Source organism: Quercus lobata, chromosome 6 (genome assembly GCF_001633185.2).
Source record: "Quercus lobata isolate SW786 chromosome 6, ValleyOak3.0 Primary Assembly, whole genome shotgun sequence".
Classification (NCBI taxonomy): Eukaryota; Viridiplantae; Streptophyta; class Magnoliopsida; order Fagales; family Fagaceae; genus Quercus; species Quercus lobata.
Genome location: NC_044909.1, coordinates 48,244,010 through 48,271,714, shown reverse-complemented (window position 1 = coordinate 48,271,714; position 27,705 = coordinate 48,244,010). Strand labels below are relative to the sequence as shown.

The 27,705-nt window shown below is 30.8% G+C and overlaps 2 protein-coding genes across 4 annotated transcripts; both read left to right on the top strand.

The window, feature by feature from the left end:
• Positions 1–661: 661 nt before the first annotated feature.
• LOC115994732 (peroxidase 17-like) lies at positions 662–27,500 on the top strand. 3 transcript variants are annotated; one of them, XM_031118966.1, is made up of 4 exons: positions 662–897; positions 1,063–1,254; positions 2,650–3,183; positions 27,274–27,500. In XM_031118966.1, exons 1-4 carry the CDS (start codon positions 703–705, stop codon positions 27,355–27,357), a joined length of 1,005 nt encoding a protein of 334 aa, XP_030974826.1. In that variant the 5' UTR covers positions 662–702; the 3' UTR covers positions 27,358–27,500. The 3 variants fall into 3 exon arrangements, with proteins under 3 accessions (XP_030974826.1, XP_030974825.1, XP_030974824.1); XM_031118965.1 differs by having other exon boundaries at positions 663–897; positions 2,650–3,175; positions 27,266–27,500; XM_031118964.1 differs by lacking the exons at positions 662–897; positions 1,063–1,254; positions 2,650–3,183 and adding exons at positions 24,897–25,151; positions 25,303–25,494 and having other exon boundaries at positions 26,740–27,500.
• LOC115994733 (peroxidase 17-like) lies at positions 16,716–19,459 on the top strand. The gene is made up of 3 exons (XM_031118967.1): positions 16,716–16,946; positions 17,118–17,309; positions 18,704–19,459. Exons 1-3 carry the CDS (start codon positions 16,752–16,754, stop codon positions 19,271–19,273), a joined length of 957 nt encoding a protein of 318 aa, XP_030974827.1. The 5' UTR covers positions 16,716–16,751; the 3' UTR covers positions 19,274–19,459.
• Positions 27,501–27,705: the final 205 nt, after the last annotated feature.

Below are 27,705 nucleotides of genomic sequence, written 5' to 3'. Positions count from 1 at the left end.
AATTTGGACTCCATTAATCTACTTACCCAAAAAGAGATGGGCTCAGCCATAAATTAATGTGAAAGATCAGATAATACAACAGAGAGGGATGCAATGTGCATAATATTTTCACAATAAATTTTAAATGTGCATGATATTGGCTCTCATTAAAGGAAAAAAAAAAAAAAAACAATTTCAACTATAAATTCATAATAAAATCAATAATAACTTATCACTTAAAATTTATTATAAAAATATTGAATACGTTACATTTCTCTACAAAGTTACTCGCAGAGCAGCATATCATGGGTGTCTGTCGTAAATCGCAATGGTTGACGCACTGGATCATCACCCCACCATCCGCAGTTACCTCACTCTTTCAGTTTAGCTATCCTTCTCACACTCTCACCCAATTGGCTTTTGTTGCCCCCCTCTTTTATTTTATAACAAAACCAAGTAACAAATTGACACCCATGCAAAAAGCAGAAATAGAAAGAAAAAAAAAAAATTCAATACAATTATATATGGAAATAAAGATTTAAAAAATAAAAATTCAATACAATTATAAATGGCAATAAAGTAAAAGATTAAAAAAAAAAAAGTGGAGGGACCCATAAACCATTTATAAATGCATTCAACTATTCAAGGAGGCTATATAAATGCCCATCAACTTCACCAAGTTGGACCATTAATTTTACAGACCCACCTACAAGTGCAGAAAATATGTCTTCTCTCTTCCTGCTCTTTCTCTTGCACATAACCATTGCCGCAGCAGCCCAACTCCGGCCAGATCATTACCTGCCAACATGCCCAAATGCCGAATCCATCGTCAGAAATGTCATGAAGAAAGCCTTGATTAGAGAACCCAGGAGCGTCGCCTCCGTCATGCGCCTTCAGTTCCATGATTGCTTTGTTAATGTAACTTACAAAACTTATTTTTTGACACTATATATTCATGTTTCCTATTTGTTAATTTCATTTATTTTTTTTCCTTTTAAGGATGTCAATATATTCCTTCATATATTGACATGTGAAATCCAGATATGTATGCTAACAATTAGTTCAATATTAATTAATTAAAAGGGTTGTGATGCTTCTGTGTTGCTGGATGATACACCAACTGTTCCTGGAGAAAAACAAGCCCTTTCGAATATAAATTCGTTAAGGTCCTTCGAAGTCATCGATGAAATCAAGGAGGCTTTAGAGAAGGTTTGTCCTGGATGTGTTTCATGCGCAGATATTGTAATCATGGCCGCAAGAGATGCTGTTGCACTGGTATATATTCTTCAAACTCGCTTCTAAGCTTTTATCTTTAAATACGTATTAGTATATGAACTTGCATAAGGTAAAATAATTGAGGTTTGAGGATCTTTAGGCATTAGCCACTGAGGTTTGTAGCTGAACTCTCAGCCATAAGGGCCTGTTTGTCAAAACTTTTATCAACTGGGTACCCGTGCTAACCTTATAATATTCACCTACATCATTTTTCCCCATCCAAAAGACGACATAATAGGAATAAGAATAAGAATAGTGTAAAGGTGTTTACCAAAAAAAAAAAAAAAAAAGTGTAAAGGCGAATGTACTTTATACCATTACTTTTAGCTCGATGAGGGGCACACAAGTGGCTGTGAGTGAATTTGGCATTTTTAAATTTTAACTTTTAATATTTACGAACAACTTTTTATTTTTATTTTTTGCATTTTTTTTACTTTTTCAATTTTTTTCTAAAACACAAGTATTTTTTAGCATATTTTCGGTAAAAAAATTTTAGCAAAAAATTAAGGGTCTATTTGGTACATGTGTTTAAATATATGTTTTTAATTTTTAAACAACATTATACGTATTTTTACATACTTTTTCATACACAAGTATTTTCAAAAAAACTGAAAAATGTTGTTTAACCACACGTATCAAATGGGCCCTAAATAAGCTGTTTTCAAACAAGCCCTCTGTGAAATGTGATGAACTGATGATAAATGTGTTTTTCTTTTTTGGGTGTGGCTTACCTTCAATATTTTTTTAATTGGATATGTCTTTTTATTTTAAATATATAATGACAAATGGTAGTGAATTTTAATCTCTACATTTTATTTAGTTAATGAATGATGTGACAGTTTAAAAGAAAATTCATTTTAAAAAATTACCAGACATAAGCCAAACCCTTCTTTTTTTCGGGGGAACCGATGATATGTTAACAGGATAGCACCTCATGGAGTCATAACATTTATAAAGGAGAATCAAGGACATCTAAGATTTAAATCATTTTTTATAACTAACAAATTAAAATTAAAAATAAATTATAAAATTATTATTTAAATATTTATTTATTATATTGTTTGTGTCACTAGTCAAAATCATTATCACCAATCAAAAGTGTAAGAGGGGATTTGAATCTAGAAAGTGTAAATAGTTTGAATCATTATTAACAATCAAAATCACCAATCAAAATCATTATTAACAATTTTTGCAGTTTTATCTAGAAAGTGTCAATTTTGGATAGCGTAAAACCGTTGTATGAATATGATATGTGCAAAAAGTCGTACATGACACCTGATTAAATTGGCACCAAATAAAAAGTAAATAGTTTAAAGGCAAAGATGCTATTTCTTTTGCAAAAGTTTCAGAAATCAGAATAGAATGTGATTGTATAATAATGTTGCCTTTAAGCAGACTGGAGGACCTGATTGGAAGGTGAGGCTAGGAAGATTGGACAGCTTATCTCCCTGGCTAGAAGAATCAAATGAAATCATGCCAAGCCCAAGATCTAATGCAAGTTACCTCATCGACCTCTTTAAGAAATTCAATCTCTCTGTCGAAGACCTTGTAGCTCTTTCTGGGACTCACTCTATTGGCCAGGCACGTTGTTTTTCCATCATGTTTCGACTTTATAACCAATCTGGGAGTGGCCGACCTGACCCTGCCATTGAACCAAAGTATAGAGAAAAGCTAAACAAGCTCTGCCCCACTAATGTAGACCAAAATGTCACAGGAGACCTTGATGCAACACCCCGTGTGTTTGATAATCAATACTTCAAGGACTTGGTTGCAGGGAGAGGGTTTCTCAATTCTGATCAAACACTTTACACATTCACGCAGACTAGAAGCTCTGTGAAGTTGTTTAGCAAAGACCAAAGTGTGTTTTTCAAAGCCCTTGTGAATGGAATGCTAAAGTTGGGTGACTTGCAAAATAACCAACCAGGGGAGATAAGAAGGAATTGCAGGGTAGTTAATAAATGTTAATAACCGAACTTCGTGGGAGTATTGTGAGTGGACGAGGTCATCGTTTGATTATTGAGGGCAATAGATAGACAAGATGTTATAGAAGATATTTTAAGTGAAAGGTTACTTGTCTTTCCTTGTAATCATGTGGATGGTTTCGGTTGCAATATATTGGAAACAATTGAAGTGAGATTGACAGGCTGAAATTGTTCGTTGAGGGGTTTTTACTCTTCTTAATTCTCTTTTTATCCCTTACCATCTTTTTAATTTTTTTTAAAAATATATTTTTAGACGATACAAGATTTTTTTTATTATATATTTTATTTTATTGCCAATGAGGATGGTTCAGTTGGTAAGATTCGGTCACTTCGCCTAACTCGCCTAAGTTCGAGCCCTGTTGCCAACAGTCTTTCATTAGTGGGCATTCACAAGGATTGGCTTTATAAGTCTTAATCTGAGTCCCAAGGCAACAACCAAAAAAAAAAAAAAAAAAAATTATTACGATTAATAGGTTTGTGCAACAAAAAATGTCGTTGCAATAAACTATCATAGTTATGTATTTTTGGTCTCTAATTACTTTATTATTCTTGTGCTTTTTAGTCTCTGATTTTTAGAATTGCGTTAATCGAACCATATACATCTTTCAATCATAACTATCATGGTCATGTATTTTTATAAAGCACAAGAGAATTATATGAAAAGTTATGTTTAAACTTTCTACTACTAAATTATTTTGATTTGTTCATTGATTCAACCAACTATATAAAAGTTGTAAGAATTGAAATAATTTAAGTGAAATTTGAACTTACAAACATTATACTAACTTACCTAATAGGTAAAATATAAAAAATTTGAGTTATTATACATATATTTTTACTTTCTATTAAAGGTTACCAAATATTATATTTGAGTGGTTTCAGTTAACTTAATTGGTAAAATTTTTTATGCTTGAATAAAAAATCTGGCCCCTAAAGTTCAATTATTAAAAATAGACGTCATAAGTTGAAATTCTATAATAATAAAAATATATTATATTTGAAATATATGGGCTTTGCACCCAGACTCTAGAAGGCCTATGTGGCTATGCGCACAAGTGCACTTGATTGCGATACCTTGCAGAAAGTGGAAATTTTATGCAATAGGTACTCACTTGAATTAAATACTCCATATATGTATTTGAAAAATAGAAGATTTATTGAAACGAGAAAGTAACATTTTATAATCTTTGTGAGCTTTATAGGAACAAAGTTGACTAGGTCCAATCGTGTTTCTTATGGTTCGAATTCGTTGTTTTAAACAGAGATCAGACTGACCGATTCAACAAGTTGAAATGTGTACCAATTCTCGTTTATAGCCCGGTTCTCTCTTTGAGTGTTTTGTCAGTTAAACTGGAATGAACCAGATTGAACTGGCAAGTGAACTTGTCCAATTTTATCAAATCGATCATATTTTTAAATTATAGAAATATTCTCTCTCTCTCTCTGTCTCTCTGATTTCCCTGTTCATAATCACTACCATTTGGCTGTCATTTCCTTACACCACGATGCTGACATCACTGACTACCACTACCCAATAATTTTTTTGCTTCTCTCCTTGTCATTTTTTTTCAAAAAGAATAGTTTGTTTGTTAGGAAAATGAAGCAAAGTAAAGCTCCATTTTGTGGAATTTATGGGTTGTGTTGATCTGGTCTCTTTCAAAACCACCAAAATCTTCTCTTTCTAACACCTACGTTACCATCTTCTTTCGTTAAAAAAAAACACCTACGTTGCAATTTAGGTTTATTTATTTTTCTCTCATTTTCTGTTTTCTTTTGTATGTCTTTTTTTTCCCCCAAACTGTATGAAACATTGACGTACCATGCCGACAGCCTCTAGTCTTGCGATGTTCCCAATTTCATTTTCTAACTTTAAGAACTCGTGGAACGTTGGAAATTTATACATCAGAATGAATATAGGCATTTAAAAAATTTGAGAAACAACGGATAATTATTTTAAGTGATTCAAATCGGACAACAGCATTATGGACAGCTTGCCATATTGTACATATTCCACACTGGCCCCCTTTCAGTCCAAATCTGAAAACCAATAAATTGCAAGAAAGTGAGAGCAAGTACAGAATCCTTTGAGATCAGAAGTTCTTTGTTGTATAGTCACTTATCTTTTCACAATATAATTGCTCTTAGTGAAAAAATAATAAAATCAATTAAGTCACTTCTAAATTGATAACAGAACATAAATTTGGAAAAAACAACTACCATTGTGATAGCAAAGAGAAACAACATAGACAAGAAGCATACTTTAAGTATAGATTTCATCCATACCTTTTTCTTTTTTCTTTTTTCTTTTTTAAGACTTGCCGACATTTTTCATTTTTTAATTAGTGCTAAAATTCTATTAAACAATGGACAGCATAGAAGAGCCATATTTTTTTCCCATTTTGATATCCCAGAAATAATGAATCGCTTTTATAACTAGGAGAAGAAGAACACAGAAATCATAATTTCAGATTATAATTAGTAGAAGACAAAGTGAGAAAAGTGGAGGACAGAAGAGAAAGGAAAAAGGAGAGGAGAAAGCTCATATAGAAACAGTATAAGCTTGTGATAGCATTTTATTTGCTCAAATAATAAGATGAGAAGAACAACAGCAGTAGCAGCAATAACAACAACGAAGCAACCATCAGACTACCTTATCAATAAACAATGGCCATAAATCTAGTCAGACCAATATATTGCAGGATTGAAAATTTATATCAAAAAACTTAATCATGTAAAAACTCAATGTGAACAGTTTCTCCAAGCCCAACTTAGTTATAATTTCAATTTGTTCCAATAAAATTGTGATGTTTTCCATGGATCCTTATCAACTAACTGCGGTCGAGCACTTGTTTTTATTTCCACCATTGCAGCTTATCTAAAGCTAATACTCTCTGTCACCCTCCTCTTTTTCATATTGTTTTTCACTACAACTCCCTCAACACCTTAATTTTCACTCCTACAGCTTGAATTAAATCACTCTAAGTAATGTATCCAAAATTATGGGAATAAAGGAGGCACAACTATAACTTTGCCTTTTTCAGTTTCTGCCCTTGCAGCTGGGAATGATAATTTTCCTTAATGTAGTTCTCTGTTTTTAAACGTAAATTGTCACGAGATTATAAAATATAGCAGAATTTTATTCTGATTTTCACACATGGTATGTCATACTGAACAGTTTCTATAGATGTAAAACAAATCTAAGCACATGCTTGAAGAATTGGTACTTTTTTTTTCTTTTGGTTAAATAGATGCCCACATTCATTTCTTTGAGCCAGAATTTTGCCTGTGTCTACATTTTGAACCAGAATTTTACAAATATATTTTTCCAGAAATAAATATTTTCGTAAATTTTGGCTTGATATTTTAAAAAATGATGCTGACGAAGGAGAACGGACAAAGTATGCTAAAGCAGAATATCCAAGATTTGGATATAAAATTATCTCAGCATGTCTAGTTGCAAAACTCAATTTCAAAAATAATATCCGTGCTGAGAGAATCTTTTACCCAGCAAAGACACATGGAGTCACTAATCCAGATGGCACTCCCTACACGCATATGGACACTTCTTAGATATTTTGTCATCATACTTTCACAATGACAGAATCCCCTCATAAGGGAACCTGTCTAAAATAGTGTCAATTGATCAGAAGTCGGAAGACAACAATTACCACACGAAAATCATTGAAAAATGCATCACAATCATGACATCTAGTTTCAAGAAAGTGATGGATGGAATTAAACATCTTTTCAGAAATTCCGTACAACCTTATCTCCAAAAATCTACTTTTCAGAAATGTATCTAGAGGAGTACAACTATAAAGCCAGGGCCCCTACCTTGATTGACACTTACTGATCAGCTCAACAAGGGCCAGCAGAGAATGATACAAAGACGCACACAAACGAGAAATAAAGTAATTGAAATCAAATATAATTCCATTTAGAATCTCCTATGTAAATCAACTGATAACGGTCATCAATCAACACATGCAATTAATTCAACTACTTATACTAAAAAAATGTCAATGATCATAAGACATGGGCGGCTTTACATTAAGGTCAGGGGGTTCATTAATGAACCCCCTGACCTACCCCAAAAAAAATTTTTATATATAAAATTTTTATTTTTATTTTTTCATTTTGACCCCTAAAATAAAATTTTAACACCCTAATCTTAAATTTTGTTTGAACCCAATTGAAATAAGCTTGAAGTTTGAATATGATCATCTTAATTTTAATTTCATAATATTTTTACAATAATATGAGATAAATTGTAACTGCTTTTTATTTGGACCCACAACAAACAATATTTTTTTTATCTACTTTTAACAATTGGCCACCTAGATTTTGTTGTGGAATTTTTTTGAAAGTATTTGTGTCAGTTGCAAAAATTTTGCTTATTCATTAATACATATATATACATATGTTAATATTCTTTCCATGATTCTAGCTTATTGAATATTCTTTTCATGATTCTAGCTTACTTTACAGTTGAGAATGAAGTTAAGTTGTTTTTCCTTGCACTTTTCTTCTTTATTAATAAAAAAAAATTACATCACTGTTACAACCAACACATCTGTACAAATTTGTATCTATATCTATAATTTTTTCCTCATTCTCTCTATCTCACTTTCTCCCTTCTATTTTTTTCTTAGTTTTTCTTTCTATCTCCAATTCAAAGAGAGTGACTATGTCTATGTGTATGTTTAAGAAGTCATGCACTTCAAACGCAAAAACTTATATCAATTACTATTTTATTTTCTTAGTTTCACATTTACTCCTAGTCCTAAGTGTGTTACTAGTCTTCTCCTTCTTTATCATATATTTTTATATAATCGATATTACATATAAATATAATAAGTTATTATTAACTTGACAAAAATGTATGATTAGTAATTTAATTATATTAGTTTATGCATTCAATAGTTGTTGTCTTACCTATTTTATAACAATTTTAGACTATTGTATAATATATTTATACTGTATACTAAATTATATTTAGAATATTGTTTTAAATTATTGTATATAATATGGAAGTTTATCTATACAAAAAAAGATTAATCATTTAATTTTTTACTCACTCCTCATGACAAATGATAAATTCCTAACTTTACCATTGTTGACCCCTTAGAAAAAAATCCTAAAGCCGCCACTGTAATAAGATACTGGGAGAGATAATTAATAGGTAAATTAAGATGCCCACCAACCCAAGTACCAACAACCCAAGTACCCATTTATCATGGGGACCATAAATTAATAACATTTAGGAACGAAACAAAAGGCATTTGCCTCATTGGCCGAGCAGTACTGTAATTAATGGATAACTTTAGGACAATTCTCCATCGGGTTCAAGAAAAAGGGAGTAGCTGTTTGTTTAAGCTTTGCACAGTCTATCTCACCCTTCACACATAGGTTGTGTGCAAATTGCAACTATCGTACGTAGAGTGCTCATTATTTATGGTGACAGTTTCATATAGTATGGCCCGACCTACATGTCAATAAGACATAACTTTCATAAATTTAATAGCTCGAATACATACAAAACTTTTGCATCATATGATTAGCACAAGTGAATCTCTAGTGAATGGAGGGGACCTCCATCTTGTCCAACTAAGATTTATTAAGAAAGTTGGAAATTCATTCATTTCACCAAAAAAGTTTAAAATAGGGAATTTATTCAAATGTGAAAGTGAAACACGTTCTTGAGATTTTTTTTTTGTTTACTTTATTAACTTTTTAATGTGGTCTCCTTTATTAACTATTCAATGTTGTTAAAGGGCAAAAACAAATTAGCACTACTACCACGTGAGTTTGACATCAGTTACTTAGGCTCAAGATATATTAAATTTCACTTCATTTTAATAAAAGTTCTCAATCTTTGATGTTAGTTTATTTAACTTTTTGTTAATTGTTTTTATTTATTTATTGAAAGAGTATTAAAGTATGCTTATATTAATTTTAAAAATGTGAAAAAATAATAATTTTAAAAAATTGTACATAAAAACTAAAATCGTTTTTTTTTTTTTTTAAAGATCTAAGCAGACACATCATCCAATCTAATCTATCTAAATACTATACAATCGAAAAAATTTTACTTTATTTTTTACCTTATGAGGGTGTGCCACATAAACTTTGCTACTTCCACAATTTTCTACATCATCTATAATTTTTTTAATTTATTTATTTATAACTAAATTCTACACTATTCACCTTATGAAAACTCAACTCTCTTTGAAAAACCCACATTCAGAACCAGCAAGCAATCCCTAGTATTTACAATAATAATGGAATAGAGTTTTTTAATAAAGAAAAAAAAAGACATAAGCTGTGCAAGTTCATATCATTTCATTTGTTGCATACCAACCAAAAAAAAAGTGGTGGGGAACATTTTACCCTTTCAAAATTCCAAAAGTTAGCATTGCTAATTTTATTCGCATTTAGGTCGAATAACATGTTTTCTCCTTCTAAAATAAAAAGGATAAACTCGGTTTCAAAGGCCACTGATCCCACTCGGATAAAGTCACCTTTGCTGTGCAACACACAGTCATGCACACTAATGCAACATTCTACGGTGGTCCACCGTCCATGACATGTAGTCCTATCATATAAACTGAATGCCCCCATATACATTAACATGTAAATCTTAAATCTTGACCTTTGGCACAGTGACGAATAAATCAACTAAATCATTAAATAGATAAAGCGCACATATATATATATATATATATATTAAAAGCCCGAATTTTGAGAATATTCAATTGGATTTTTAATGTTGCATAACGTGTTTTATTAAATTTTTAATTTTTTTACTAAGTAAATTATTAAGTGTAAAAATTGTAAAGTTCAAATTTAATTAGATTCAAATTTTTTTAATTTTTGTGGTAAGTAAATTATTAAGTGTAAAAACTGATGAGTTTAAATCCAATATATATAGTACACTTAGCACATGTGCTTTGCATATGCAATAAGGTTTATTTATTTATTTATTTATTTTAGGTTTAATGAAATAATGTTTAAAAGTAAAATAGAGATAATGTCTTAATTTTTAGGATTTTGATAAAAGTTTGAAAGCCTAAAAGTTATGAATTCTTTTAAAAATAGTAAATTACTCTTTTAATTAGTTTGTATTTTTAAATTTAAAATTATTCAACTAAAATATATGAGTATTTTAGAGAGTTTAAGAAATTGTTTGAGGATATTTTAGTACATAAAACAATGAAACTCAAACAGGGAATCCTATAATTTGAACATATTTTTTTAAAAATGTACTCTAATTTAAACTGTGTAATTGTGGTTGTTTTTAATTATACCTGTGCATATACACGAGATTACATACTAATATATCTATTGCATAATAAGTACAAGGATAAGATTTTACTATTTATAATAGTAGTAGTAGTAGTAGTAGTATATATCAGGGGCGGAGCCAAGGTGGGGCGAGAGGGGTCAAGTGCCCCCCCAGACTCCTCTTTAAAAAGTTTATGAATACTGGCATGTAGAAGTCAGTAGAACTCCATCTTAAATGCTTTGCTAGTTTGCCCGTTCTGGTTTAAGAAAAAAAAGCAGAAAGTAGTCTCTAAAATAGCTTTGATGCGAATAGAAAGGATAACAGTTTCATAGCATTGAGAGATTTACGGTACTATTTAACCAACTACATCACTTTTGTTTAAAACATAAACTTTTATCATTTTCATTTAAAAAAAAAAAAAAAAACTTTATCATTTCCCAGATTTTAGCGTGTCACTATTCACGGAATTTTGATTGTTTATCCTCTCTTTTTTTTTTTTTTTTTTAATTTAATATCATTGAATTTCAATTGGTGGTGGGGGTTTTATATTTTATGCAATATATATATATTAAAGCCTAACTAATTAATGTCCTAGTACCGTACTCAAATTCAAACTCTGGGTCTAGGTTTCTACTATAAAGTATAAACCCAATTTAAATACTTTGAAGAATTAAAATAAAGCAAAAAGAAAGAATTCTATCTATTTTTTTAAAGTAATCAAGACAATATACATATATTGTATACAACTTTAAAGGTATTAACACTTTTACATTGATTATTTTTTCAATTTACTACAAGGAACTAAATTAGATATCTAAATTTATGTATTTAGATTAATATATCTTGCTTTGATTGTTACTAACTACTGTATAAATTAGTTATTTTTGTTTTGATATAAAATATATATTTGTAGTTAATTGAAATTATGGAGAATACATAGTATAATAATAAATCTTGCCCCCCCTGAATTGAAATTCTGGCTCCGCCACTGGTATATATATATACTACTACCACCATTAAATTTTAAGGAAATTTGCATTTTTTTTTCACTCTAAGGGCATGTTTAGGAAACTATAATAGACAACGTAATATAATAGTTATTCCTATGGTTTAGCCATTCTTTAATTTGATCATGTTTTTATTAGAGAGAATAGTAATTCATTATAAATAGCTATTTTTCAAAATGAAGAATAACTATTTTTATCTAAAAGGGTTGTAATAGTTATTTATGAGTAGGTGCAATAATTTCTAAAATTAATATATTTTCAAATAAACAAATTTTCCATATACATATAACAATTATTAAAAAAAAAAAGTCATAAAAAATAATTCAACTCTCTCAAATTTAAAAAAAAAATATATATATATATATATATATATTTTAAGGATTACAACATAAGGCATATTGACACAAATATTTCATATTATGGTGTCAGCTTGGCAAAGTGATAATTTGAGAATAAATTGTAAATGGAAAGAAAATTTAGGGTATACTTTGTACACTGAACGAGGATTACAATAAGAATTGTAATATTTATTACTGAAAATATATATATATATATTTTTTATAAGAGAATATTACTGAAAATAAAATGTGTTGTAATAGAATAACTAAACATATTCATAAGTTTGGATATGAGTTGTAACATTAAAATAAAACTTAATATTTATTTCAAGAAATGTGACAAATAACACTCAAATTTTTTCTTTTTCTTAACCCATTATCACGGATGCTTGGGTCAATCTACCTAATTCATCGGTCTTCAAACTTCTTATAAGTCACAAATGACGTTGTTTCAATGTTATATATGTAAACTTTACCGTTTATCTCAAAAAAAAAAAAAAAAAATTTGTTATATATGTAAACAGTTAAACCCTTCAAAAAAAAAAATCTTATATATGTACATAATCTCTCTCTTTAAATTATTATTCTTCCAAAAATACTATAGTTGGATAATTCTCGAAAATTCTCCCTCTCACTCCCTCTGGATTTTAGCTTGCTCACTTCTTGATTTTCTTTTGTTTATATCAATTAATTGGCAAAGGAGTTTTTATTATGGAAAAACTGAGGCTTTAGATTAATAATCATTTTTCTAATTAAAATTAAGAACTAAACAAATTAATGCTTTTATGGTTACAAAAGGAAACTGAAAAACAAAACAACAGTGAGAAAATTACAATATAGGAAATCCAACTATATTCTTGCATTAAAAAGGCCAACTAAAAGAATATACATATAATTAGATTCTTCTTCCATGTTCAATCATAAGCAGAGAAAAACCAAAAAAAAAAAAAAAATACACAAAGAATAATAAATATTAGTCTGCCTAAAAAAAGAACGGGTGTTATAAGCACACAAAATAATACTCATTACCACTCTAAAAAATCAATCACCACTATTACCAATTGATTTAATTGTAATAACATTTCCCATGAAATATATTATAATATTAAATTTAAAACTCATAATATTTTATATTAGACGTTACTTTTTTTATTTGAGAACTGTTCGTATGTTATTTAGAGATATTTCTATATACCACCGTATACCCTTAGTATGATGGTCACTCCACAAATATAAGTGCTTGTGGAGTGTGGGGGGCAAGGGCCGGGGTTCAAGTCCCGAGGAGGGAGTTTCACACACATATACACTTAGATTAGACTAAAGTAGAATTCTATCTTGTATAAAAAAAAAAAAGGAGATATTTCTATATAATAATAATTATAATAATACATTTTGTCTTAAAATGTATCTGGAGTCTCATTGTTTTGTTTGCTTTTAAAAAAATAATAATAATAAAGTAAATGCTTCAAATAACAACCTCGAGAAATTAATTCTCATACAACATTAAGAAAAATCAAATCAATTTAAAACAAGAAAGTTACATTTAAAAACAAAAGTACCCATAACATCCATGATGGGTACGGTGGATGGATCCTAATGGCTTGAAACCATTAAAATTAAAAATTCGAAAGACGAAAAGAAGAAGAAGAATGTTTGATAAAGATGCTACCCAATATAGCAAGAAAACTGCCAAATTTGATGAAAATGCATGGTACCTAATTTGATTGAGGTGATGAGGGATCTAGATTGTGACTAACATCTAACTCAATTAATTTGCACACATGACATTATACTTTTTTTTTTTTTTATATAGTAAAATGACATTATACAATTGAGTGGAAGAATTACCAGACATTAATGACATGGTCCTCAAATGCACTAAAATAATATCTAGCTCAATTAATTTGCACACATGACATTATGCTATTGAGTGGAAGAATTACTGGACATTAATGACATGGTCCTCAAATGCACTAAAATAATTTCATGCATGATGCAAGATAAAATTTGATATTTACAACTTTTATATATATAGACACACAAACTTATAATCAAATTCAACCACAAAAACCACTGCGCATAGTGGCGTTTGACAAATGCCACTAGAAGGCCTTGTGAGACCAGAACCTATAGTGGCGTTTGACAAACACTACTATAAACCTTTAGAAATGTTGCTATAGACCCATTTTTGAAAATGCCACTATAGTAATCTCCAAACACAGCTATAGATATGGCTATAGCAGCGTTTATAGAAAACGCCATTATAAGTCCAGTTTTTTGTAGTGACACTTTTGATGCGGTGGTCACTTCACAAGTATAGATGCTTATGAGATGTGGAAGATAAACGCCGAGGTTTAAGTTTCCAGGAAGGAGGTTCACACACATATACACTTAGATTAGACTATGATAGAAATTCTATCTTATATTAAAAAAAAAAAAAATCAGCAACAAAATAAAAAAGGCTTACACAAAATACTAATAAAAGAAATTATATATGTTATAATATATAAGACATTCGAAGCACGAGTAAATAACTAGTTATATTGATACGTGAGAATTGTTATTCAGGTGGAGAATGCATTAAGAAAAAATACAAAGCGGAACCAAAAATTAACATGGTTTGACATAAAAATTTATGTCCACATTGAAAAGTTCTACGTGTATACATGTTTTATATACATGTATACACATAGAACTTTTCAATGTGGACATAGATTCCAAATGTGAATGTCTTCTTTAGAAATCTATATATATAGTTAAAGAAACATGTATACACGTAGAACTTTTCAATGTGGACATAGATTCCAAATGTGAATGTCTTCTTTAGAAATATATATATATATATATATATATAGTTAAAGCCAAAACTTAGAGAAAATTCAATTAGATTTTTAATTTGGGTTCAATTTTGCGTTACATATCCCATATAATTTTAAAATTTTTGTGTTAAGTGAATTATTAGGTGCAAAAATTGAAAAGTATATATCCAATTAGATTTCAATTGGAGTTCAATTTTGTGTCACATGTCCTATCTAATTTTTAAATTTTCATGGCAAGTGAATTTTTAGGTGCAAAAACCAAAGAATACAAATCCAATTAGATTCTAAATCACATATATATAGACACACACACACATAAGAAACTATTACTTCCTCCGTCTCACTTTGTTTGTCCTCTATTCCATTTTGGGATGTTCCAAAATATTGTCCTGTTTCTAAAAATAAAAGTTATTAGTTTACTAATGTTCCTATTACACCCCCAAGCCTCATTAAGAATAACTCCTTTCAAAAAAAGTTAATAAATTTATTTCAGGATAGTTTTGTAAACTTGTACATTTTTATAAAGCAGACAAGATAATAAATGATGTTCCCTTAAAATTTTTGACTTTTCAAACAGGACAAACAAAGTGGGACGGAGGGAGTATATATTTTAGAAATTCATAACTTAAAAAATGTGTAAGTTATAACTCTAACACCAGATATAATTTGAACTCATATGTGTGTGTAATTGTGATTATTTTTAAGAGTTCAATTTTGGTAAGGATGAAATGTAAAACTCATGTTTTACACAATTCAATAAGAGATTGACACAATCATTTAGAAGTTGTTTTATTAATTTTTAAGAAGTTACATATTTACTCTTTACTATACTGAATTGTTTTATTATAATGAACTAATTGAAGAGTAGATATGGAGAGATTGTAATAAATTTTAAATTTTAGACTTAATCACATATTAAGGGTATATCAATTACAATAATGATTGATGAAGACATATTAATGATACAATAATGGAGACATATTAATGGTATATCTTCTTTATTTTTTTTTTTTGGTAGAAATATTAATGGTATATCAATTACACTAATGAAGACATATTGAACTTTTTCAACTACCTTTTTTTTTTTTTTTTTGGTGCTAAATATATGTCTATTAAGTTTCTTGTATAAAGTGCCACAGAGGTTGGTCTATACGCGGAATATCTGTGACTTACTGACCTCACTTCCCTTCTAAATTTGGACTCCATTAATCTACTTACCCAAAAAGAGATGGGCTCAGCCAGCCTGTTGATAAATTAATGAGAACCCTCTAATAAATTAATGAGAAAGATCAGATAATACAACAGAAAGGGATGGAATCTGCATAATATTTTCACAATAAATTTTAAATGTGCATGCTATTAGCTCTTGTTAAAGGACAAAAAAAAAAAAACAATTCCAACTGTAAGTTCAGAATAAAACCAATAATATCTTATCATTTAAAATTTATTGTGAAAATATTATAAAAATATTGAATATGTTGCGTTTCTCGACAAAGTTACTCGCAGAGCAGCATGTCATGGGTGTCTGTCGTAAATCGCAATGGTTGACGCACTGGATCATCACCCCACCCTCCGCAGTTACCTCACTCTTTCAGTTTAGCTATCCTTCTCAAACTCTCACCCAATTGGCTTTTGTTGCCCCCCTCTTTTATTTTATAACAAAACCAAGTAATAAATTGACACCCATGCAAAAAGCAGAAATAGAAAAATAAAAATAAAAATTCAATACAATTATATATGGAAATAAAGATTTAAAAAAATTTTTTTTTTTTTTTTTTTTTTTTTTTTTTTCGTTTTTAGAGAGGCCAACACGTGTGCAGATTTTCTGGCTAAATGGGGCTGCTGTATGCAAGATGATTTTGTCATTTTTGATCAGCCTCCTACTGTAGAATTTCTTCCTACAGTTATATATGGCAATAAAGTAAAAGATTAAAAAAAAAAAAGTGGAGGGACCCATAAACCATTTATAAATGCATTCAACTATTCAAGGAGGCTATATAAATGCCCATCAACTTCACCAAGTTGGACCATTAATTTTTCAAGACCCACCTACTGGTGCAGAAAATATGTCTTCTCTCTTCCTGCTCTTTCTCTTGCACATAACCATTGCCACAGCAGCCCAACTCCGGCCAGATCATTACTTGCCAACATGCCCAAATGCCGAATCCATCGTCCGAAATGTCATGAAGAAAGCCTTGATTAGAGAACCCCGAAGCGTCGCCTCCGTCATGCGCCTTCAGTTCAATGATTGCTTTGTTAATGTAACTTACAAAACTTCTTTTTTGACACTATATATTCATGTTTCCTATTTGTTAATTTCATTTATTTATTTATTTTCCTTTTAAAGATGTCAATATTCCTTCATATATTGACTTGTGAAATCCAGATAGATATGTATGCTAACAATTAGTTCAATATTAATTAATGAAAAGGGTTGTGATGCTTCTGTGTTGCTGGATGATACACCAACTGTTCCTGGAGAAAAACAAGCCCTTGCGAGTATAAATTCGTTAAGGTCCTTCGAAGTCATCGATGAAATCAAGGAGGCTTTAGAGAAGGTTTGTCCTGGACGTGTTTCATGCGCAGATATTGTAATCATGGCCGCAAGAGATGCTGTTGCACTGGTATATATTCTTCAAACTCGCTTCTAAGCTTTTATCTTTAAATACGTATTAGTATATGAACCTGCATAAGGTAATATAATTGAGGTTTGAGGATCTTTAGGCATTAGCCACTGAGGTTAGTCGCTGAACTCTCAGCCATAAGGGCCTGTTTGTCAAAACTTTTATCAACTAGGGGTACCCGTGCTAGCCTTATAATATTCACCTATATCATTTTGCCCCACCCAAAAGACGACATAATAAGAATAAGAATAGTGTAAAGGTGGTTTACCAAAAAAAAAAAAAATAGAATAGTGTAAAGGCGAATGTACTTTATACCATTACTTTTAGCTCGATGAGGGGCACACAAGCGGTTGTGAGTGAATTTGGCATTTTTAAATTTTAACTTTTAATATTTACGAACAACTTTTTATTTTTAATTTTTGCATTTTTTTACTTTTTCAATTTTTTCCTAAAATACAAGTATTTTTTAGCATATTTTTGGTAAAAAAATTTTAGCAAAAAACTAAGGGTTTATTTGGTAAATGCGTTTAAACATATATTTTTAGTTTTTAAACAATATTATACATATTCCTGCATACTTTTTCACCCACGAGTATTTTCAAAAAAACTGAAAACTGTTGTTTAAATACACGTATCAAATGGGTCCTAAATAAGCTGTTTTCAAACAAACCCACTGTGAAGTGTGATGAACTGATGATAAATGTGTTTTTCTTTTTTAGGTGTGGCTTATTTCCAATACTTTTTTAACTGGACATGTTTTTTTGTTTTAAATATATAATGACAAGTGGTAATAGATTTTAATCTCTACATTTTATTTAGTTAATGAGCGATGTGATAGTTTAAAAAGAGATTCATTTTAAAAAATTACTAGACATAAGCCAAACCCTTCTTTTTTTAAGGGGAACCGATGATATGTTAACAGGATAGCACCTCATGGAGTCATAACATTTCTAAAGGAGAACCGAGGACATTTAAGATTTAAATCCCCTCTTATAACTAACAAATTAAAATTAAAAAGAAGTTATAAAATTATTATTTAAATATTTATTTATTATATTGTTTGTGTCACTGGTCAAAATCATTATCACCAATCAAAAGTGTAAGAGGGGATTTGAATCTAGAAAGTGTAAATAGTTTGAATCATTATTAACAATCAAAATCACCAATCAAAATCATTATTAACAATTTTTGCAGTTTTATCTAGAAAGTGTCAATTTTGGATAGCGTAAAACCGTCGTATGAATATGATATGAGCAAAAAGTCGTACATGACACCTGATTAAATTGGCACCAAATAAAAAGTAAATGGTTTAAAGGCAAAGATGCCATTTCTTTTGCAAAAGTTTCAGAAATCAGAATAGAATGTGATTGTATAATAATGTTGCCTTTAAGCAGACTGGAGGACCTGATTGGAAGGTGAGGCTAGGAAGATTGGACAGCTTATCTCCCTGGCTAGAAGAATCAAATGAAATCATGCCAAGCCCAAGATCTAATGCAAGTTACCTCATCGACCTCTTTAAGAAATTCAATCTCTCTGTCGAAGACCTTGTAGCTCTTTCTGGGACTCACTCTATTGGCCAGGCACGTTGTTTTTCCATCATGTTTCGACTTTATAACCAATCTGGGACTGGCCGACCTGACCCTGCCATTGAACCAAAGTATAGAGAAAAGCTAAACAAGCTCTGCCCCACTAATGTAGACCAAAATGTCACAGGAGACCTTGATGCAACACCCCGTGTGTTTGATAATCAATACTTCAAGGACTTGGTTGCAGGGAGAGGGTTTCTCAATTCTGATCAAACACTTCACACATTCACGCAGACTAGAAGCTTTGTGAAGTTGTTTAGCAAAGACCAAAGTGTGTTTTTCAAAGCCGTTGTGAATGGAATGCTAAAGTTGGGTGACTTGCAAAGTAATCAACGAGGGGAGATAAGAAGGAATTGCAGGGTAGTTAATAAACGTTAATAACCGAGACTTCGTGGGAGTATTGTGAGTGGAGGAGGTCATAGTTTGATTATTGAGGGCAATAGATAGACAAGATGTTATAGAAGATATTTTAAGTGAAAGGTTACTTGTCTTTCCTTGTAATCATGTGGATGGTTTCGGTTGCAATATATTGGAAACAATTGAAGTGAGATTGACAGGCTGAAATTGTTCGTTGAGGGGTTTTTACTCTTCTTAATTCTCTTTTTATCCCTTACCATCTTTTTAATTTTTTTTAAAAATATATTTTTAGACGATACAAGATTTTTTTTTTTATATTTTATTTTATTGTCAATGGGGGATGGTTTAGTTGGTAAGGTTCGGTCATTTCGCCTAACTCGCCTAAGTTCGAGCCCCGTTGCCAACAGTCTTTCATTAGTGGGCATTCACAAGGATTGGCTTTATAAGTCTTAATCTGAGTCCCAAGGCAATAACCAAAAAAATTATTACAATTAATAGGTTTGTGCAACAAAAAATGTCGTTGCAATAAACTATCATAATTATGTATTTTTTGGTCTCTAATTACTTTATTATTCTTGTGCTTTTTAGTCTCTTATTTTTAGAATTGCATTAATCGAACCATATACATCTTTCAATCATAACTATCATGGTCATGTATTTTTATAGAGCACAAGAGAATTATATGAAAAGTTATGTTTAAACTTTCTACTACTAAATTATTTTGATTTGTCCATTGATTCAACCATCTATATAAAAGTTGTAAGAATTGAAATAATTTAAGTAAAATTTGAACTTACAAACATTATACTAACTTACCTAATAGGTAAAATATAAAAATTTTGAGTTATTATATATATATATATATATATATGTTTTTTTACTTTCTATTAAAGGTTACTAAATATTATATTTGAGTGGTTTCAGTTAACTTAACTGGTAAAATTTTTTATGCTTGAATAAGAAATCTGGTCCTAAGGTTAAATTATTAGAAGTAGACACTATAAGTTGAAATTCTATAATAATAAAAACATATTATGTTTGAAATATATGGGCTTTGCACCCAGACTCCAGAAGGCCGAATGTGGCTATGCGCACAAGTGCACTTGATTGCGATACCTTGCAGAAAGTGGAAATTTTATGCAATAGGTACTCACTTGAATTAAATACTCCATATATGTATTTGAAAAATAGAAGATTTATTGAAACTAGAAAGTGACGTTTTATAATCTTTGTGAGCTTTATAGGAACAAAGTTGACTAGGTCCAATCGTGTTTCTTATGGTTCCAATTCGTTGTTTTAAACAGAGATCAGACTGACCGATTCAACAAGTTGAAATGTGTACCAATTCTCGTTTATAGCCCGGTTCTCTCTTTGAGTGTTTTGTCAGTTAAACTGGAATGAACCAGATTGAACTGGCAAGTGAACTTGTCCAATTTTATCAAATCGATCATATTTTTAAATTATAGAAATATTCTCTCTCTCTCTGTCTCTCTGTCTCTCTGATTTCCCTGTTCATAATCACTACCATGTGGCTGTCATTTCCTTACACCACGATGCTAACATCACTGACTACCACTACCCAATAATTTTTTTGCTTCTCTCCTTGTCATTTTTTTTCAATAAGAATAGTTTGTTTGTTAGGAAAATGAAGCAAAGTAAAGCTCCATTTTGTGGAATTTATGGGTTGTGTTGATCTGGTCTCTTTCAAAATCAACAAAATCTTCTCTTTCTAACACCTACGTTACTATCTTCTTTCGTAAAAAAAAAACACCTACGTTGCAATTTAGGTTTATTTATTTTTCTCTCATTTTCTGTTTTCTTTTGTATGCCTTTTTTTTCCCCCAAACAGTATGAAACATTGACGTACCATGCCGACAGCCTCCAGTCTTGCGATGTTCCCAATTTCATTTTCTAACTTTAAGAACTCGTGGAACCTTGGAAATTCATACATCAGAATGAATATATAGGCATATAAAAAATTTGAGAAACAACGGAAAATTATTTTAAGTGATTCAAATCGGACAACAGCATTATGGACAGCTTGCCATATTGTACATATTCCACACTGGTCCCCTTTCAGTACAAATCTGAAAACCAATAAATTGCAAGAAAGTGAGAGCAAGTACAGAATCCTTGAGATCAGAAGTTCTTTGTTGTATAGTCACTTATCTTTTCACAATATAATTGCTCTTAGTGAAAAAATAAAAAAATCAATTAAGTCACTTCTAAATTGATAACAGAATATAAATTTGGAAAAAACAACTCCCATTGTGATAGCAAAGAGAAACAACATAGACAAGAAGCATACTTTTAAGTATAGATATCATCCATACCTTTTTTTTTTTTTTAAGACTTGCTGACATTTTTCATTTTTTAATTAGTGCTAAAATTCTATTAAACAATGGACAGCATAGAAGAGCCATATTTTTTTTCCATTTTGATATCCCAGAAATAATGAATCGCTTTTATAACTAGGAGAAGAAGAACACAGAAATCATAATTTCAGATTATAATTAGTAGAAGACAAAGTGAGAAAAGTGGAGGACAGAAGAGAAAGGAAAAAGGAGAGAGGAGAAAGCTCATATAGAAACAGTATAAGCTTGTGATAGCATTTTATTTGCTCAAATAATAAGATGAGAAGAACAACAGCAGTAGCAGCAATAACAACAACGAAGCAACCATCAGACTACCTTATCAATAAACAATGGCCATAAATCTAGTCAGACCAATATATTGCAGGATTGAAAATTTATATCAAAAACTTAATCATGTAAAAACTCAATGTGAACAGTTTCTCCAAGCCCAACTTAGTTATAATTTCAATTTGTTCCAATAAAATTGTGATGTTTTCCGTGGATCCTTATCAACTAACTGCGGTCGAGCACTTGTTTTTATTTCCACCATTGCAGTTTATCTAAAGCTAATACTCTCTGTCACCCTCCTCTTTTTCATATTGTTTTTCACTACAACTCCCTCAACACCTTAATTTTCACTCCTACAGCTTGAATTAAATCACTCTAAGTAATGTATCCAAAATTATGGGAATAAAGGAGGCACAATTATAACTTTGCCTTTTTCAGTTTCTGCCCTTGCAGCTGGGAATGATAATTTTCCTTAATGTAGTTCTCTGTTTTAAACGTAAATTATCACGAGATTATAAAACATAGCAGAATTTTATTCTGATTTTCACACATGGTATGTCATACTGAACAGTTTCTATAGATGTAAAACAAATCTAAGCACATACTTGAAGAATTGGTACTTTTTTTTTCTTTTGGTTAAATAGATGCCCACATTCATTTCTTTGAGCCAGAATTTTGCCTGTCTACGTTTTGAACCAGAATTTTACAAATATATTTTCTCATATAAAAATAAATATTTTCGTAAATTTTGGCTTGATATTTTAAAAAATGATGCTGATAAAGGAGAACGGACAAAGTATGCTAAAGCAGAATATCCAAGATTTGGATATAAAATTATCTCAGCATGTCTAGTTGCAAAACTCAATTTCAAAAATAATATCCGTGCTGAAAGAATCTTTTACCCAGCAAAGATACATTGAGTCACTAATCCAGATGGCACTCCCTACACGCATATGGACACTTCTTAGATATTTTGTCGGATCATGCTTTCACAATGACAGAATCCCCTCATAAGGGAACCTGTCTAAAATAGTGTCAATTGATTCAGAAGTCGGTAGACAACAATGATCACACGAAAATAATTGGAAAATGCATCACAATCATGACATCTAGTTTAAAGAAAAAGATGAATGGAACTAGACATCTTTTCAGAAATTCCGTACAATCTTATCTCCAAAAATCTACTTTTCAGAAATGTATCTAGTGGAGTACAACTATGAAGCCAGGGCCCCTACCTCGATTGGCACTTGCTGATCAGCTCAACAAGGGCCAGCTGAGAATGATACAAAGACGCACACAAACGAGAAATAAAGTAATTGAAATCAAATCTAATTCCATTTAGAATCTTCTATGTAAATCAACTGATAACGGTCATCAATCTACACATGCAATTAATTCAACTACTTATACTAAAAAAATGTCATCACACAGAGCGTGAATAACTTCTCAAGAGTTTGGTTCTTCCTCAGCTGCATGCGGGAAAAATTTGAATGCCAAGCAAGATTGTCAGGGTTCCAAGGCAATGGTCTGATAGCGTCTTCTTCGCCATCAGTGACCTTAAGGGTCCGTTTGGATGGAGGAGTGAAAAAGTGAGAGGATGGAAAATTGTGGAAGGATAGAAAAGTGGGAGGATGGAAAATATTTAGTTTTCCCTCTTGTATGTTTGGTTGGAGGGGTGGAAAAGTGAGAGGGTTAAAAACTCTTTTGTTTGGTTGGAGAGAAAAAGGGAAGGATGAAAAATGTAATTTATATAAATTGACTATTATACCCTTGTTGTATAATATGTAAGAAATAAATTTATTTATACTTATTACATAATATTAAATTTATCACATCACATATATAAATTTATATTATTATTTTTTTTATTATAATGTAAAAATTAGATCAGGTCATATTTGAAAAAAAAAAAACGTTCAGGTCACATTGAAAAAAAAAAATGTTCAGGTCACGTGAAAAAAAGTAAAAAGAAAAAAAAAAAAAAAAAGAGAACGTTTTAGGTCACAAAAAAAAAAGAAAAAAAAAAGGGAAGAACGTTTCAGGTCACAAAAAAAAAAAAAAAAAAAGAAAAGAAGAATGTTTCCAGGTCACGTGAAAAGAAAAAAAAAAAAAAAAAGGAAGAAAGGAAGGGAGGGCATTACCGTAAAACTGCCTTAGTGCAGTTTTCCCCCCTCGCTTTTCCTCCCAATTTGGGAGGAAAAAAATTTGTGGGCCCAGGGAAAAAATTTTCTCCCTAGTTTTCCACTCCCTCTATTTTCTTTCCATTCCCAAACAGTGGAAAACTGAATTTTCCACCCCATTTTCCCTCTTATATTTTTCATCCTTCCTATATTCCACCCATCCAAATACAGCCTAAAAGAATAAAAGGCAAGAGAAAGAAAAGAGTGTCACAATCAATAACAGCCAACCGTGGCAGCAATTAATACATAAATTTTAGTACATTTTAATCTTTGTCCTTCTAAAAGTAGAACATCACCTAGCATGCGCCAAATTTTTTTTTTTTATTTATTTCGTGTGCCAAATTCAAAAAATTTATGAATTGGTATACCCGATGCCAAGAATATCTGTGACTTTCCTTCTAAATTTGGGCTCCATTAATCCACTAGCCGAAAAAGGAAGAAGAATGTATACAAATTATTTTACAATATTTTTATAAATTATTAATATAATTTTAATATTTTTTGTATACATATTTTTATAATTATTGATGTGATTTTAATATTTTTTAAATAATTATTATAAATAAAAATATGATATTAATAATAGACTAATATTAAAACTAATAAAATTTTGTTATACAAATCATTTATAAATATATTATAAAATAATTTGTATGTTTATCTTTTTGCACTCAGCCATGCTGCTGATAAATTAATGAGGGAAATGTTAAAGTAAATAAATAATTAGAAAGGAAGAGAGATCGGATAATATCATAATACGACAAAGTGGAGGGACCCATAAACTATCTATAAATGCATTCAAGTATTCTAGAGGCAATGTAAATGTCCACAAAATTAACCAAGTTGGACCATTTTACAGATCCACCCACCAGTGCAAAAACTATGTCTCTTTTCTTCAAGCTCTTTCTCTTACACATAACCATGGCCGCAGCAGCCCAACTCCGGCCAGATTTTTACTCGCAAACATGCCCAAATGCCGAATTCATCGTCCGAGATGTCATGGTCAAAGCCTTGATTAGAGAACCCCGGAGCGTCGCCTCCGTCATGCGCCTTCAGTTCCATGATTGCCTTGTTAATGTAACTCCCAAAACTTTTGACACTATTCATGTTTCCTATCTGTTTGTTTCACTTATTTTCCTTTTTAAGGGTGTCAATATTTCTTCATATATTGATTTGTGAAATCCAGATATATATGCTAACAATTAGTTCAATATTAATTAATTAATAGGGTTGTGATGCTTCTGTGTTGCTGGATGATACACCAACTATTCCTGGAGAAAAACAAGCCCTTTCTAATATAAATTCATTAAGATCCTTCGAAGTCATCGATGAAATCAAGGAGGCTTTAGAGAAGGTTTGTCCTGGACTTGTTTCATGCGCAGATATTACAATCATGGCCGCAAGAGATGCTGTTGCACTGGTATTTATTCTTCAAACTCGCTTCTAAGCTTTTATCTTTAAATACGTATTAGCATGTATATGAACTTGGATAAGGTAATATAATTGAGGATCTTTAGGCTTAAGCCACTGAGTTTGTCGCTGAACTCTCAGCCATATAGGGCCCTTTTGTCAAAACTTTTATCAACTAGGTACCCGTGACCCACATCATTTGGCCATATTCGAAAGACGACAAGATAGGAATAAGAACAGTCTAAAGGCGAATGTACTTTATATTATTTTAGCTCGATGATATTGATGGGGCACACAGGTGGTTGTGTGTGATGAATTGATATTAAGTGTGTTTTTTTCCTTTTTTTGGGAGAACTGATGATGAGTTAAAAGGAGAGCATACTATGAATTTCATTTTATATATATATATATATATATATAATCAATTATATAAAAAAAATAATTTGTTAAAATTTAAAAATAAATTATCAAAAGTCTTGTACCTTAACAATTTGGTATCTCATGAAATTATAGTGTTTCGAACGGAAATTCGAAGACAGTTAGGATTTAAATATTTTTTTATAACTAAAAAATTAGAGATAAATAAATTATTATAAAAATATTTATTTATTATATTATTAAAGTGTCACTAATCAAATTTATTATCTCCAATCAAAACCGAGTCTATTCTTTATAGTACTATAAACAATTTTTGCAGTTTTTTGAGAAAGTGTCAATTTTGAATGGCATAAAACCCTCAATAACATTTGTGCAAAAAGTCGTACGCAGCACTTGATTAAGCCTATTTGCTAGGTTGGACTAATTTTGGTACCAAATAAAAAGTAAATAATTTGAAGGCAAAGATGTCATTCCCTTTGCAAAAGTTTCGAAACAGAATGTGATTGTATAATATTATTTAAATATTTATTTATTATATTAGTAAAGTGTCACTAATCAAATTCATTTTCTCCAATCAAAACCTGGTCTTTTCTTTATAGTACTATAAACCTAGTCTCCAATCAAAAACTAGTCTTTCCTTTATAGTAGTATAAACAGTCTCTGAAATATATCTAGAAAATGTCAATTTTGAATAGCATAAAAATCTCAATAGTATATGTGCAAAAGGTTATACGCAACACTTGATTAAGCCTATTTACTATGTTGGACTAATTTTGGCACCAAATAAAAAGTAAATGGTTTAAAGGTAAAGATGCCATTCTTTTTGCAATAGTTTCAGAATAGAAAGTGATTGTGTAATAATGTTGCCTTTAAGCAGACTGGAGGACCTGATTGGAAGGTGAGGCTAGGAAGATTGGACAGCTTATCTCCCTGGCTAGAAGAATCAAATGAAATCATGCCAAGCCCAAGATCTAATGCAAGTTACCTCATCGACCTCTTTAAGAAATTCAATCTCTCTGTCGAAGACCTTGTAGCTCTTTCTGGGACTCACTCTATTGGCCAGGCACGTTGTTTTTCCATCATGTTTCGACTTTATAACCAATCTGGGACTGGCCAACCTGACCCTGCCATTGAACCAAAGTATAGAGAAAAGCTAAAAATGCTCTGTCCCACTAATGTAGACCAAAATGTCACAGGAGACCTTGATGCAACACCCCGTGTGTTTGATAATCAATACTTCAAGGACTTGGTTGCAGGGAGAGGGTTTCTCAATTCTGATCAAACACTGTACACATTCACACAGACTAGAAACTTTGTGAAGTTGTTTAGCAAAGACCAAAGTGAGTTTTTCAAAGCCCTTGTGAATGGAATGCTAAAGTTGGGTGACTTGCAAAATAACCAACCAGGGGAGATAAGAAGTAATTGCAGAGTAGTTAATAACCGAGGCATCAAGAGTTTGACTTTGGGGGGCCATCATGAGTGGAAGAGGTCCTAGTCTGATTATTGAAGACAAGATATCATAGAAGATATTTTAAGTGGGAGGTTACTTTGTCTTCTTTGTAATATTGTGGTCCTGTGGATGGTTTTGGTTGCAATGTATTGGAAACAATCGAATAAAAGTGACAGGTTCAAGTTGTTCATTGAAGGGTTTTATGCTCTTCTTAATTCTCTTTTGATCCCTTACCTCCTTTTTAATTTTTGTAAAACTTTTTTTATAGAGCTTGATTAACTAACATTATTGGAACTCTCTCATTTGTTTTCTAAAGGAATGGTAGAATTGGAGTTGGGTGATAGACAAGAAAAATAGAATGTGGAAGCAAAATTAACACTTGAGTGACTACTA

Bases quoted from the DNA above. Each gene is read 5' to 3' on its own strand.
- LOC115994732 (XM_031118964.1), top strand. From the start codon at position 24,897: ATGTCCACAAAATTAACCAAGTTGGACCATTTTACAGATCCACCCACC. The intron at 25,152-25,302 runs GTAACTCCCAAA...ATTAATTAATAG, and splicing joins TCCATGATTGCCTTGTTAAT to GGTTGTGATGCTTCTGTGTT. The intron at 25,495-26,739 runs GTATTTATTCTT...GCCTTTAAGCAG, and splicing joins CAAGAGATGCTGTTGCACTG to ACTGGAGGACCTGATTGGAA.
- LOC115994733 (XM_031118967.1), top strand. From the start codon at position 16,752: ATGTCTTCTCTCTTCCTGCTCTTTCTCTTGCACATAACCATTGCCACA. The intron at 16,947-17,117 runs GTAACTTACAAA...ATTAATGAAAAG, and splicing joins TCAATGATTGCTTTGTTAAT to GGTTGTGATGCTTCTGTGTT. The intron at 17,310-18,703 runs GTATATATTCTT...GCCTTTAAGCAG, and splicing joins CAAGAGATGCTGTTGCACTG to ACTGGAGGACCTGATTGGAA.